Below are 16,507 nucleotides of genomic sequence, written 5' to 3' on the forward strand. Positions count from 1 at the left end.
AGGAGGGAGTCACAGACTGTGTGGTTAATGTGTGTGTGTGAATTAGAGAGAGTGCACGAGAGATCGTTGATGTGCATATGCATACGTATCACTCATATGGTAGTATCCTGATTATAAATGCACTTGGTGACCTTACGTTTATCACTACAATTGTGTTTCCTCTAGCTGATGCAGGCCTGCTGTCGCAGTGCTAATATGTGTGTGTGTATGAGTGTCGCAAACTCAGCATCAGAATGAGGTATAAGATTACCCTGATGGTACAATCTGTCTAACCGTCATCATAATGGAGTATCATTCCACAATGACTAACACTCAGCTGAAGACTGTCGGATCAAATCTCCAGCTTGCGTTTGTTTGACAGGGTTCATGTGTGAGCCCTATAATTTCAGTTAAACCCCGGCAAGGTATTTGAGTTAACTTGTGCCATGACTAAGATGCCCATCACTGTTCCTCTAGCAGCTTGAGAGGGAGGAAACCAAGCAAAGGCTTTATTTTTCCTGAGGTACTGTAGATTCAAGAGAAAATTGCCTAAAATCAAACTAATGCACAGTTTTCAGTTTTATTTATATAGCACCAAATCAAAACAACAGTAGCCTCAAGACACTTCATATTGTAAGGTAAAGACCCTAAAATAATACAGAGAAAACCCCAACCATTAAACGATCCAAAGCAAGCACTTGGCAAAAGTTGGGAAGAAAAAACTTCCTTTGAGGTTTAAGAAACCTCAAGAACCAGGCGCAGGGAGGGGCAGCGAGGGGAGGGACAGAAGACAGAAGACACAGTGTGGAAGAGAACCAGACATTAATATAGTATTTAATGACTTCATAGAGGAAATATTCTCTAAAACAAATCAAAAAGTTATGTTTATCTGTGGTGATTTTAATATTGACCTGTTGAATCCGAAAAAGCATAAAATGACCGACGAATTCCTAAACACTATGTACAGTTTGAGTTTACATCCTAAAATAACCAGGCCTAGCAGAATTACACCACATTGTGCCACCTTACTTGACAATGTTTTCACTAACAATATGGAAAACAACATTGTGAGCGGAATATTAATTACTGACATCAGTGATCACCTACCAGTTTTTGCAGTTTATGACACTAATTATAAGAAAAATCAGCATGAAGAACAACTGAGATACAGACGTAAGGACAGAAGAAACTATGAATGCATTTAAGAACGATCTATTAAATCAGGACTGGGACAATGTGTACAAAGAAACTGATATTGATATTGCATATGGCATATTTTTAAGAATATTCATGGAGTTGTACGATAAAAACTGTCCAACAATAAAATACAACAGAAAGCACAAATATTCAGATAGACCATGGATCACCAAGGGTTTACAAAACGCATGTAAAAAGAAAAATACACTCTATAGGGAATTCCAAAAACAAAGAACAAAAGATGCTGAAAATAAATATAAAAAATACAAAAATAAGTTGACCAATATTATACGTGTATGTAGAAAGGAGTATTATAGTAAAATATTGAACAACAATAAACATAATATGAAGGGAATATGGGATGTTTTAAACTGTATCATTAAAAATAATTCTGGACAACAAAGTTATCCTCAATACTTTATCGACAATGGCAATATTATGGAAAACACTGCTGATAAGGTCAACAGCTTTAATCATTATTTTGTAAATATTGGACCAAAACTGGCAGAACAAATTCCTGAGTCACTGCCATCAGTAGACTGTAGTGAAAACCTGATTGATAGGAACCCTAACTCAATGTTCCTCACATCAGTGGAGGAAAAAGAAATAATTGACATTGTACACATGTGTAAATATAAAACATCTACTGATTGTAATGATATTGACATGAAAATCGTCAAGAAGGTCATTGAAGGAATTGTAGGACCTCTAACATATATTTGCAACTTATCATTTCAGACGGGAAAAGTGGCATACAAAAGGAAAATAGCTAAAGTTGTGCCGCTGCATAAAACTGGGGATAGACGCCACTTCACAAATTACAGGCCTGTTTCTTTACCACCACAATTCTCCAAAATCCTAGAAAACCTGTTTAATAAACGATTAGACAAATTCTTAGATAAATATAAATTACTCTCTGACAGTCAATATGGATTCAGATCAAAAAGATCAACATCTCTGGCATTAATCGAATCAATTGAGGAGATTACGAATGCTATAGATCAGAAACAGTATGCAGCTGGAGTATTTCTGGATCTCAAGAAAGCATTCGACACAATCAATCATGACATATTAATTAATAAACTGGAACGGTATGGGATTAGGGGGGTTGTACTGCAATGGGTGAAAAATTATTTAAGTGACAGGAAACAATTTGTGAAGCTGGGTGTCCGTTCCTCATCATGCTTGGACATTGCTTGTGGTGTTCCACAAGGCTCTGTACTGGGTCCAAAATTATTTATTATTTATATAAATGATATTTGTAAGGCATCTGATATATTAAAATTAGTATTATTTGCAGATGACACAAATATTTTTTGTTCTGGGGGGAATCTAAAGGAGCTGCTAGATACAATTACTTCAGAAATGTGCAAAATTAAAAAAATGGTTTAACAGGAACAAACTATCACTAAATCTAAGTAAAACTAAAATAATCTTATTTGGGAATTCCCTTAGAAATGCAGAAGTGCAGATTCATTTAGATGGTGTGGAAATTGAAAGAGTACTTGAGCATAAGTTTCTTGGCGTGATTATAGATGATAAATTAAACTGGAAGTCTCATATAAATCATATACATAACAAAATTTCAAGAAGTGTCTCAATCTTGAGTAAAGTAAAACACATTCTGGACCACAAATCACTCCACATTCTCTATTGTTCCCTGATTGCACCGTATTTGAATTACTGTGCAGAGGTTTGGGGCAATACTTACAAATGTTCGCTATCATCAATCTTTATATTACAAAAAAGGGCCATAAGGATAATCCATAAAACTGGTTACAGAGATCATACAAATCCACTATTCTTAAAATCAAAAATTCTAAAATTCACAGATCTGGTTCATTTTCTCACTGCACAAATTATATATAAAGCAATAAATAACCTGCTTCCTGACAATATTCTAAAAATGTTTTCTAAAAGGGAACGGGGATACAATTTGAGGGAGGAATTAAATTTAAAACATCCTCGTATCCGTACAACATTAAAAAGTTTTTGCATCTCTGTGTGTGGAGTGAAGCTGTGGAACAGACTAAGTAAAGATATGAAGCAATGTCCAAGCATGGCGCAGTTTAAAAAGCGGTTTAAGGATATGGTTTTTACAGGGTACAGGGAAAAGGTAGAGATTTGATAGGGTGTTCTTGTCTAATATTTTCATGTGTGTGCGGGTGCACGGGTATGTTGGTATGGGTATATGTATATATTTGTAGGTTGTGTATCCTTGAGGTGTTAATGGGGTTATTGAAAATGTGTATATGTGCGTATGTGTATATACGTATGTATGGATAGATAGAAACATATATGTATATATATTAAAAAAAAATACACATGTCATATAATGTAATTGCAAGGAGGTATTTCTGTAGTCTATTGATACTAGATAGTGGAAAAGGGGTGGGATTAAATAAGCTTATGCTTCTTCCTGCTCCTTTTTGAACATGAAAGTTATTTGGAGCTGTGGTTGCTCATTTTCCTTTTGTTTTGCTTTGTTCATTTGTCTCTTAATTCTATTTTGTTGTACTTTTTCAACATGTTCAAAATAAAGATTCAATCAATCAATCAATCAATCAATCAATCAATAATAACTAATGTAATAGTTAATCTAATAGCAAATAATAAAAGTGAAAAAAAAAAGTTCAGTGATCATAGGAAGTCCCCAGCAGACTTTGCTTATAGAGTTACCTTATCCAGCCCTAACTCTAAGCTATATCAAAAAGGAAAGTTTTTAAGTGTAATCTTAAAAGTAGAGAGGGTGTTTGTCTCCCAAATCCAAACTTAAGAGGCCTGAAAGCTAAAGGCTCTGCCTCCCATTTAACTTTTAAATATCCTACGAACCACAAGTAAGCCAGCAGTCTGAGAGCGAGGTACTATCAGGTCTTTAAAATAAGATTTGACCTGATTATTCAAGACCTTATATAGAGGCGATGAAGAGAAGCTAATATGGGAAAAATATACTCTCTCTTTCCATTCCCTGTCAGCATTCTCACTGCAGAACTGCAGATCATCTGAAGGCAACAATCCATTTTTTGTTGTCACTGTGACATTTGATGTTTTCATATAGAGGAAATTAGTTTCCTCTCTAATTAGGACTGCATGTAAACCTTCAATATAACTTGTATTCAGAAAACAAAATCCCTCATGCAATATTTCAAAACAGGTCAGAAACGACACCATTAATCAAGTGTGTTAAGTCATAGCACATTAAATTTCAATTTTGCAGCACAGTGTATCTGTTATTTCCATTATTAAAATGTATTTAAATAGTATGCGCCATTCTGGGGGAGGAAATAACCAAACCAACTTTTGAAACTGCTTGAATAGATGTGTGGTTTAAAGACCAGACCAGTGTTGCCTCACTGCAAGAAGGTCCTGAGTTCGGTTCCACCACCTGGCCTTTCTGTGTGGAGTTTGCATGTTCTCCCTTTGTTTGTTTGGGTTCTTTCCGGAAACTATGGCCTCCTCCCACAGTCCACAGACATGCAGTTAGTGGTCATTCCAAATTAGGTGTGAATGTGAGGTGGGAATCTGAGTGCGAGTGGTTGTTAGACTTATGACAAACTGGCAACTTGTCCAGGGTGTACACTGCCTCTTGCCATATGGTAGCTGGGATTGGCTCCCTAAAAAGGATAAGCGGAAGAGAATGTATGGATGCTGAAATGCTGTTGTATTAAATTAAAGAACTCTGTCAACATGTATTGTAAGAAGTAAAATGACAGAAATCTGTAAGTTAATAACTTTGTCTAAAACTTTTATATCAAAAAGTTGCAGTTACCAGTCCAAAATCGATGTCCTTCACATCCAATGGTCCTTATTGGAGTCTTTGCCGGGCCGATTCTGGCTCCCGGACCTTATGCTTGACACTCCTGCGGCAAAGCTATATGCATATATACAGGCGTTGTCTCCTGCCGTTGCGCTACCCCTGCTCCTAACCACTGCAGCCTCATTAATGGACAGCCCAGTGGCCGTTCCCGATGTCACAGTGTCATTTGAAAACTCTGTGTCTTTCCCTTATATTGCTATGATATGAGGCTGGACCTGACACCATTAACCACTTTGTCCTTGCTTTAAGCATGGTTTATCTAGTTGCCGTGGCGATGGTGACCTTGCAGCACATTACTGGTGGTACTGCAGCATAAGGTGTTGTGTGAACAAGGAATGAGTATAGAGACAGCGAGAAGGAGAGATAGAGGGGGCTGAGACAGTGGGCGAATAAAACGAGGACAGCTACTATTAAAAGACTAGCCACGTTCACAGAGTTGTTTATGTCACATGATACTGCGAGTGCAACTTAGCAGAAGGCGAGCAGATTTGTTTGAAGAATAAAGACTTGGGGAGAGAAAAATAAGTGAAACACTGAAGCATGCATGTGTAAAGAAACAGAAAAGGAGAACAGGTGGAGATTAGGGTACGAGAAATGAAGAGAGATGAGAAATGTTGAAATGATATCACAGCAGAATGCCAGGCGTGCTTTTTAAAACTCTGCTTTTTGCCCTCCCAGCTTTCCCCTTTGATTCCTCCTCTTGCGCACCTGCCAGTTCACACCTTGATTTTCCTGTCTTACTACCAGACACCGACCTCTGTCTCTTACAGACTTGTACTAATTGCTCCTGTTTGCCTCTTATCAATCCCTTTCCAGCTTCTAGCCTTTTCCTGTCACCACCTTTGGTCTCCTTTACTCTATTTGTTTCTCGCAGCCTCCCCACCCCATACAGGCTCTCCCTGATGTGCCTATCAGTATAAAGGGCAGCTCAGGTCGTTTATAGATGATATCCTGGTCAGCCGGTGATGCGGTGTAATATGAAGTGTCCAGCATCTGCTTTTTGCTGCTGCTGCAGTCAGCGCCCTTTAACCTCTCACATTACTGAATTTCCCCTTCTCTTTTTTCCCAGTCCTCGCCTCTTACGCCACCAACTTCTTCCTTAATACCTGCAGTGTAAACTTACTGAACAATTAAATTGGAGCCAGAAGATAAAAATCTCTGTTTCTAACCTGCTGTATTCCCAAAATCCAGAGAGAAAGAGCATAAAAAACAGATTCTGAACTCTTGGCTGAATTTGTAACACTTAGAGAGTGGCTGAACCATCAACTTATACTGCATGAACACACAAGACTTTTCAAATGCTAGACAGCAACTCCGAAGGCACTTTAATAGATCAGAGTTTATCCTGTGACTCTCTTGGGGAGTTATGTTTTCAAGCATATTATTTTCTCTTAGTTTCCAGCAAGCTTCTGTTTCTCAGTGAACTGTGTTTGGTAGATCATCCGTAGGAAATCAAACATGAAGGAACCTGCTTTCTAGCTTTCTTTTCTTCACCTTTGGTTTTATTTTTTTTCCCCTTTTCTGGAAGTCATTCAAAGTGAATAAATGACTCAGATCTCTGGCCTGCGTTCACAAAAATCTTCCTCATTCTTCCTCTTTTTGTCTGTTCTTTACTCTCAGATGCAGGGCTGCATGTTGCTTTAGTTAACAGCTCAGTTTCATGTGTGTTATGCTCAACAGTCCAAATTAATATTATGGTATGCAACTATATAAAAAATAACACTGACATTATTCTGAGCAACTAATGTATAATTAATTATATCTATGCTACAAATGGCAGTGTTGTTTTTCTGTTTGGCCTGTCTTTCTGTTTTATTGGCTGGCTTGCCATTTTGGCTCAGACATCCTGACCAACTCCTGATTTAAGTCTCATGACATTTTACGTGGACATTCATGGTGCCCAGAGGATGAACCCTGCTGACTTTTTCAGTGGTGCCACCTGCAGTGTGACATTTGCATTTTTATGTGAAATGCCACAACTGCTAGTTGATATTGGTGTGCAGCTCAGAATGACTTACAAAAAATTTGGTGATCTTTTCATTCAATTCTAGCTAATAGTGGATAAGTCTCTACTACTACCAATAGCTACTTAACAAATTAATCTTTTTGCTACATGAATATTTTCAGGTTTTTGTAGCCTACCTTGAGTTTTTCATGTGTGAGCAGGCTGTGGTTGCATGCAGATAAAAGCTGCGTGTGGCAAGCAAATTGGATATAGCGTCCAGAAACCATGAGCTGTAACTTTTTATTACCTTCTTGTTCTTTATCTGGATGTGGAAACAATGACCAGAGGACAAAAATGGAAATCTTGACTCAAATATTTGGATAACAGAAAGCCACAAAAACATTGGCTGTTGTCCCCAGAGGCAAATTAGGCTGAGTCGCTCATGGGGTCACAGATTTCTCAATTTTGAGCATTACATGCAGCTTCTCACAGACATAACATGATATTATTTTTGTTGAGTCTTATTTTTGTTCAAAGAAGTTGCCAAATCAGTGTTACCTTTGCAATATTATAAAGGTGTTGCAGATATGTTAGTAAGAGGGTCTTAGTAGTCAGTACTTCCACAGCAGGGGTGTCACTCTGAGCTAAATCAGTGTGTTTTTCCTGGTCAGTTGTCATATGCATGAAATAATGTAGAGTTGGGCCAAATGAATGGCACCGTTTTACCAGACAGATTAACACAAGATCAGATGGCTCTCTTTAAACGAGGAGATACGTGAACCCTGGTGACACTCGGCATTACAGTCTGCTTTGTGCTGACCACATGTCAACAGCTGGGGTTGGCCTGGAATGAGACAGAATATTCAGCCAATATTTTATTCTTTTTAATGAACTCTATGTGTGTGTGTGTGTGTGTAGGGGTGCATGTGTCTGTTTGGGGTTTGAAGAAATCGGGGTGTTTTGTGGGAGTGTAACATCCCCAGGTTTCTGCACTCCAACTTATTACTTTGGCTAGTTGATCTGATGGTGTAATAATATCTTCTGCCTCAGGCTATGGGAAATGGCCACATGCATTATTCACACGTGGTAAGATGTTTATTGATGACTTCTTTATTTATATATTTCCTCTGTGCCAGAGTCATTTCTCACATTTGTTACCTCTTAGTTTTAATCCTGCTTTGAGGTGAGAGTCGACTAAGGTGCCTCACTCCCTCCCCCATGTGGAACTGGCACTAATAATGCATGTAAACGTGGAGCCCCATTACATCTATATTATTTTGTCATAGCCGTTTCATTTAGGATATTCCAGAACCCGCAGAAAGCATAACTCTTAACAGAAAACTAGCATGCCATTGCCTTAGGACTCAAGGGTAAGTTTGTCTAATCAAATCCATGTACATTCTCTGTTTGTTTTCTTTTTAACCATGCAGCCTTGCAAATGAGGCATATTCCCTTTTATATGAGCATATGCGAGAGTTCAGTGCAACTGAACTGTGGGGTTATGCTCTGATGTCTCATGTCCTTTGTGCTTAGACCAAATAAAACAAGACCTTTAACCAGGAGACCCAGGATCATCCCCCACATGGGAATATAGTTTTTGATGCACTTCAGTTATGATTCCATTGTTTTGTGTTACATTGTTTACTTAGGTTACAGAAAAGTACAACTGTTGTCCATTTTCTGGTCATGCTGATCAACACTTTGAAAAATTATAAACATAATATAGTGCATGTGAGACATTTACACTTTTGAAACTACTTTTAATAAATGAAAACAATAAAAAATGTTGAAACTTTGAATTTTTAATGTGGATTTTGAAAAACAAAAATGTTATGTGTCCTTTAAAAATGGTGGTAGGAATGCTGCACAGCTATGGTGGTTAACTCATAGGGTATGACTCTGCAATGGAAATGTTTGCAAGGCTTAGGAACTGTCCTATGAAGAACACTGTCCTGTAGTCTGGCAAATCAAGTTTAAATATGACATCATAGCCACTTGGCTCACAGTTCAAATATAATCAGAGCACATGGGATAGCTGGCACAGGCACATACATGTTATATAATACATGTTTTCGGAGAAACGTATGCTGCTTTGTATGAAAGTGAAGGTTTTGCTCTGCAAAGGTTCAAACTGAAAGCGTCTGTATGGCAGCCATAACACGAGACAGATGACTTCTGTAAATACTAAGGAAAGGTACTTTGGTGCCTACTTTGTCACACTGCTTACCATCGGATGCACTAGTGCATCTTTAATAAGAGGAAAGAAGATAATGGCTTTAGTTCGGAGAATTCGAAGCTGTTCAAGGAAAAAAATGATTACACAAATCGTGTAAATGTTAATTACCGGTGCATTTCCTACTATAACTTGTAGATTTGATGATATGTTTTAGACATACAACAGTTTGTTATTCTCGTGGGTGAGCTATGGATATCATGCTGTTTTATTAGAATCTGCATTAGTTAATACCAAGGTTTAATAGGTTTTGTCACGGGGTGTAAACGGACTCACGCGCAGACCAGGGATCCTTGCAAGGAAGACAGTGAATTTATTTACTTTCCCGGGTCCGGGAAAGATCTGTACACAGAAACTCCGGTTAGAAACAGACTGATTGCTCAACGATACAGCGACGAGTAGCACCGTGCTGCCATCTTAAGTAGGGCTCGGGATTGCGACGATAGGCAGCAGGTGTGGAGATAGCAGGTGCGTGGGCCAGGGGCGGGAGCCCATAATGAGCACCGCCCCGGCAGGAGAGAGAGAGACAGAGCAAAAACAACAAAAACACATGGTGAGGCACAGGGACCATGACAGGTTTAGAGAGTGTGCTATAAATAAATAGCGTGAATACATACATCAGTACAATAAATTTAAGGTTTACCATCAGTTTCAGCATTGCTGTATTGCCAGACTTCAGGATTATCATTAATTAATTTTAATTCAGTCACAGATGCCGAATGCCTTAATAAAGACTTGAGGTACACTGGATCATCTCCACAGCGGGAAGGGGAAATATAAATCTACAGGATGAGCAACTAATCTCAGTGTGACAAGCATTTTCTTCTATTTTAAATGTTTTAGATTCAGCGTTTTAAAATTACAACGGTGGTAATGAGGTAATCTTTTTCAGATGTCCACATTTATATAGCCTGCAAAACAACAAACAAACAAAGACAAACAACAAGTTAAAGTATCATGGATGTGCTTTTTCTAGTTCATCTTCACAATATTTTCGTTTCAGCTCCAGCAGCTACAACGTACCCACGACATTTGCTGCCAAGTCAGTAAGTACCATTTAGTTGGGTCCTTCGATTTTCTGGTTCTTTTTTCCAAAGTCGTTACGAATTCTCTTTCAAGCCTTTGCTTGACCTCGTGATGCTTTGAATTTTAAATCAAGCAGTCAAGATGTGATGGAAGTGCAGACTTTCTGTTTTAATTTAAGGGGTTTAACAAAAGTTTTGCAATAAATGCTTAGGAATTAGAGCCATTTTATACATTTATATCACATATTTAGATGATCAAAAGTAACTGGGCGGACATCATTTTATATCATTTCAAAGAAAATCCTTTGCTGTCAATGAATGTCCAGTCTTGAACCCATGGACATCAGTAATTGCTGTGTTTCCTCTCTGGAGATGCTTTGCAGGCCTTTACTGCACCCACCTTCAGATGCTGCTTGCTTGTGGGTTTCTGCATTTAGTTTTACTTTTAATAATTGAAAAACATGCTCTGATGTACTGAAATCAGGTGACTGATTAGGACACCAAGGAATATATCATGTCTTTGCCTTAAGAAACTCTTGGGTTTCTTGGGAAAACTCTTGGAAAACTCTTGTTAAGGGTTATCCATTTGCACTGTGAAGCACTATCTGACTAGTTTTGCAGCATTTGGCTGAATCTGAGCAGAGAGTATATCCCTGTACACTTCACTGCTCATCCTGCTGCTTTTATCAGCAATCACATGATCTATAAACACTAGTGACTCGATTCCAGTAGCATCCATAACAGTGCCTCCACTGTGTTTGACAGATGTTACAGTATGCTTCAGGTCATAAACCGTTTCTCTCCATCTCTGAGCTTTTCTTCTCCCATCGCTCTGTTAACAGTTAATCTTGATTTCATCTGTCCAAAGAGTTGTTTTTCTTTTTTCGGTGCACGGCTTCCTGTTCCTGAATGTAACCGGTGGTTTTCCTGACTTGTTAGTTGTTGATGCTTAATTTGTACTTCCTGTACTTCTGTCTGCATACAGGAAGTGTTGACTCACATCTTGACATGTGTGTCTTAGAGATTTCAGCATAAATAAAAACAATGTTTGAATATATGTTGATACCAGAAAGGTCAGGAAGAAAGAGTGGGTGATGTAGAAGACTAATTTTGGCAAGCAGTAGTCATCTCTCTATTCACTCTGCTGCCACTTGCACATATCCGCGCTGCCCAAAATATCAGCTTTGGGCTGAAAAAGTAGTTCACGAAGTGACTGGCCCAAATAGGAGCAATCAATGCTTGACCAAGTACTTTCATTTTATTATGCTTTTTCCCTTCCTAAGTCATGTACCTCTTCATTTTTCTTCAAACTGTCATTTTTAACTCTTGGCCACATTGCTAGACTACTGATTAAAAATCTGAAAAAAGTTGGTCCTTGATGCTCCTCTACTGTTAAATATCTGGCATCATTAAGGGTTTTTTTGTGGCAGCCCAGTGAGATAAATGCTTTGATTTAATACAACCACCTGAGAGTAAGTTTTAAAGTCATGCTTAAGACTTGATATCTATCCACACAGACTTTGGTGAGTTGATTTGCTTGGTTTTTTTCTGACTTAGTTTTCTTCCTCTACACACTTTAAATGCTAATTTAACCCCACTGAAACTATACCATGTTTTGGAGTTAAAGAGGCGTTACCTAATACCAGGAATACATATTTAGGAATAGAGCCTCTGTGTGAATCACAGGCCACGGTGAGATTGACTGAGAGGTCACTCTAAATAAGGTCATTTTGAAGTTACCAGAGGACTCCTATCGAGTTGGATGCTTTATATAAACATCATACCACTGTTTCATGATAGCACTGTCACAGAAATATTTCATCTCTTAAAGTGTGGGAGACTTAGAAGTGATGTAATCACTGGTGGGATGTCGGTTTTTGGGCACTTCCTGTAAGCTGTTGGAGATTTGAGGGACAGTCATGTTCTTTCAGCAACCACTTTTTCTCAGATGAAATGCTTTAACTATCGCAGAAAAGAGTCTAACAAAAGTAAAACAAAGAAGCACGTCCCAAATATTTCCCTCTTCTGTAGCGACCTTTATCAAGTCATTGCCTCGTTTGTCCTACCCGGCAACCTTCCAGCAGTGACGCTGGGACCGTCTAGCTTGCTGATAGGCTACTTTTAATCTTACTGGGGATGGGCCGATTGTTAAATCACAAATCAATACTTTGATACTTGAGTGCTCGCCATTAGGTGCGTGTAAATACTGGCTGCAGTATTTTAGAGTATAGTTACTTGATTTTTGTTTATTGTGTTTCTTTTTTTTCTTTGTATTGTCTTGTTATTGTTCACTTGTCATTCATTATTTTCTGTTTGTTTACGGCGCTAATTCTAAATGTTAATTAATACTGATGCAGACGAAGATGCATAACATAATTGTCCCTCTTCCACTTTCTGTCTCCCCCCTCTCTCTTCTTCATGGTCGACTTTTGAAATAAATTGTCTGTGCCTGAATGCTTGAGCTTTGCTGAGCTTTCCTGTTAGCAATGTGGTGTTTGATTTTCCAGCTGAGAGCCTGGTAGTGTCTGCGAGAGCTACTGTGGGAGAGCGTGCGCGACAAAATGAATGGGAGGCAAGTTCAAATGAGGCTTTGTGTCTGAATCCAATTGTGTGTGTTTGAGAGGAAGAGTATTAGCCTTGTGTTTGTGAGCATGTATGTGCAATAAGCGCTGTTACCCTGATACTCTTCCCTCCTTCTCCACAGAGAGAAGTGCCTTCATTCGCTGACCCCTGTGGCTGTTTGGCTCCGCTGAAGCCGCCTGTGCCTCTGCGCCTGTCCATGTCTGCTGGAGCTGCCAGCCACACCACGAGCACCAGGACTGCCATGATTGCCAGCCTCGTCCGCTGAGGCTGTCTCCACATCACTGACACCTCCCTCCTCCCCTCCATCCCTTCCTCTGTCTGCCAGCCAGACCTCTCTCCACCCATGCCACTCAGCCCTCCTCTGTGGAAGTCAAACACGCCACCTTTCTCCGCAGACAGAGGCCGATACTGAAGACACAGCGTTTTTATCGGCTCGTTTTAGCAGAAGAAGATTGTCTCTTTGCTCTCCCCTCCACCGGCCCCTCTCCCCCTCCTCCTCCTCTCCTGCTTTCTTCTCTCCTCCAGCCATGCATCTTTTCATCATGGGCCAACTCGATCGATAATGTGTTTTGCCATTCATCTCACCTGACAGTTCAGCTGAGGAGCAAGCAAGGCACAGGGAGAACTGGTGTGCATGGTGTGGGTGTTTGAAAGAGAGCGATTACAAAGCAGGTCTCTCTGGCTGTCAGCAGCCTAAGCCCTGGGTGACAGGTGCTGAAGGAGCCCCAAACAAACTCTTAGGATGGGCCACAGGTGGTAGACGACAGCAAGGCCTCTTAGGCTTAAATTCAGAGTCAGACCCTGGGGAGAAAACCTGTAAAGTCTGCCTTTTTCCCATGTCCTTTATTTGTACTTTCTCATCATTTGCCTCAGTGTTATTAGAAACATACAGAAATAGACATAACTGCATTTGCTGGATATCTATTACTCTTAATCGACCCCTCCTTCCTGGTTTAAAATGGCGGTGAATGTGACACCGATCCGGGACACAAAGTGGCTGACACTGGAGGTTTGTCGGGAATTCCAGAGAGGAACTTGTTCACGACCAGACAGTGAGTGCAAGTTCGCCCACCCTGCCAAGAGCTGTCAAGTGGAAAATGGCAGAGTCATTGCCTGTTTTGACTCTCTCAAGGTGAGTATGACAAACACCTGTGATGTTCAATCAGCACTGCCCTGTTTTTTTGTTTTTGTGGAGTTTTTATTTTTATTTTTGAGCTTATGCTGCTGACAAGGGTGGTCTGAGAATTTATCAGTTTGTTTAACTCGTCTACAAAATCGACACAAAATATTATTTTATTGCTGTGCTTCTTATGACTACATTTGGTTATACTTTGGCAATAGAATGTATATAGATCTGCATAAATACTTTTAAAAGTATGTTTGTGTGTCAGGGTAAGCTGAGATGAGGCCATAATCGCATTAACATCTGTGAATCAGACTCAGAGTTTCCTTTGCAGGCACATAACTCTGGTGCAGGACTGTTGGTTGGCACAAAGTTGCAAAGGATTTTGTGTGATCGTCACATCAACGGGCTGCATGGGAAATAGAGAAGTAGGACAGCATACTGTGTAATTCACGTTTGTATGTAAGTCTGTGGGTATATGTCTGTGTGTGTTATTTTGAGGTCATGCAGCACAGTGGGGTGTTCTCAGAAGGCTCTGTAATTTACTGTCTATTTTTGCCCTGGCACTGAGACAACACACTCCCACTATGCAACTCCTCTCTCCGAGACAGGGGAAGAAAAATCAAACGGCAGAGTGGATGGAAAGAGGGAGGAAAATGGACTGAGCTGAGATGTTGTGAAGAAAACACAAATACATATATTAAGGTATAATAAATGGGGCGAGAATTATTTATCCAATGCTTAAAAGAGATTAAAACGCCCTAGGCGCGAGTAAAGTTTTGATTAAAACTTCCAGAAGAAATGACACAGATATTTATGTCGCAGTGTAGCTTGTCACCAAATCTGTTTATAGGCTTTCAACCAATTTTATTTAATACATTTTGCAATAAGCTTAACTGCTTTTGTTGTCAGTGTAAGTGGTACGAAAGGTGGACAGAGGACAAAGGTTTGATTCTGGCGACTGGAGACATTGGAGAGGTTTTGCATCTTGACTCATGAGTGTTAGCTCACGGCAGCTAACCACTGTGGTTGGAGAGTTTTCTGATTTTGAGCCAGTTTTGAGCAGAACTGAATCTAGAGCCATGCTAAGATTAGTGATAATGTTTAATGTGTCTGCTTTACAGCTGCCCCCATCATTGTTTAGCATGTTAGCATACAAATGTTTGCCAGCTAAACACAAAGTTTAGCTGAGACTGATGGGAATGTTAATACTTTTACAAATAGAACAAAATCAGTCTAAACAATGTTCAGTCCAAACTAGAAACATCTGCTTCTTGGTGATTCTGGAGGAAATCACTAAGAAGACACAAAACTTACCCTACCACCATAGTGTTAGCATAGTTAAAGAATAAACACCTCATCCTGACATTATACTCTGTATATTGAAATGCAGATACTCTAGGGGAACAAATGCCAACATAAACATTTTGATATCTCAGATGTTATTAATTTGATAAGGAGATGCTGACGTAATTTAATTCAGGCATTTTTCTTTTGATATAAAGGAGACAAAGTCAGGTGTGAACTTAGTTAAAGAAAAAGAAGAGAAAATAAGACAGTCAAGGAGGTAAATTTTGATAACACACATATGTAGGTGGAACAGCAGTGCAGTGATTAGCACCGTCTCAAAGCAAGAACGTCCTGGGTTTGGTTCTGCCGGTTTGCTGGGTTCTTCCTCTTGCAGTCAAAAAACATGTTAGGTTAAATATGATTCTAAGTGTGACTGTGAGAGCGAATGATTGTTTCTATCCACGCTCTACCCCAATGACAGCTGGGATAGGAATTCAATCGGTTAAGAAAATTGGATGGATGTATTCTTAAATTTGATGCTGCAAAATGTTATAAACGCTCATACACATCGAATATGCAGTTCATTTTTTATTTGATCAACATTAACGAGATTGGGTGTAAAGGCTGTCCAGTGGCTGAGAGCCAAACATGATGGCTGAGAGGTTTTGCATCGAAAGATCATAAAAGTGAACGTACACGGGATAAACACAAGACAAATGTACAACATGCACACACATGCCTCTAACTGCTTTCTCATTACTTCATATGTTTTATATGTGCTGAATGCAGAGCTATCGGTGAGATACATCTCTATATTTTGGCTCCAGTGGGCACAATCGTTCTGGATCCTAGAGCTCTGTGTACTCTCTTGTGCACGTCTTGTAATTTGTCCCCTATCTGATTGGCAAGCAGGGTGTTATTCTGTGTAACTGGAGACTTGAGCTGAGAGTTAGTCAAGCAGTGCAGGCCTTGGTTTATACCTGGGGATGGATTTCTCGTTAAGCCAGGCACTGTGTTATTACAGTTACGGGCTGTTTGGCTGAAGCTAAGGTGGCTTGTGTGGGTTTAGTTGGTACAGGTAAGGCAAGAATGGATAAGGGGGGCAGCTGGGGCCTTGTATGGATCATGAGAACAGACAGACAGACAGAGCTGGAGAGGGCAAGAGCAGGCGCAGCAGGGAATGCGCAAGGAAGCATAGCACTATGCACACAGCCCTTCCCTGCTCTCAGTGCCAGGGCATTCCACAGTCTACCTCCCTTCCCTGCCTTCATGACAGAATGATAGATCTGCTTTATCTGCAGATGAATTCATAATA

At 39.6% G+C, this 16,507-nt stretch overlaps 1 protein-coding gene across 8 annotated transcripts in view; it reads left to right on the forward strand.

Moving 5' to 3' along the window:
- Positions 1–16,507, forward strand: part of LOC146559835 (muscleblind-like protein 1) — a 67,158-nt gene that overhangs the window by 9,442 nt on the left and 41,209 nt on the right. For 7 of the 8 annotated variants that reach the window (XM_085243613.1, XM_085243611.1, XM_085243617.1 and 4 more), the window contains exon 2: positions 12,901–13,911. In XM_085243613.1, the coding sequence (XP_085099739.1) occupies positions 13,738–13,911 (174 nt within the window). In that variant the 5' untranslated portion in view covers positions 12,901–13,737. Of the gene's footprint in view, positions 1–12,900; positions 13,912–14,513; positions 14,608–16,507 lie in introns of those variants that run through there. The other variant, XM_085243614.1, reaches the window with a different exon arrangement.

The sequence above is a fragment of the Mchenga conophoros genome, linkage group LG14 (assembly GCF_057382185.1).
Source record: "Mchenga conophoros isolate Kocher_MC1m ecotype Shallow Benthic linkage group LG14, M_conophoros_male_GT1.1, whole genome shotgun sequence".
Lineage (NCBI taxonomy): Eukaryota > Metazoa > Chordata > Actinopteri > Cichliformes > Cichlidae > Mchenga > Mchenga conophoros.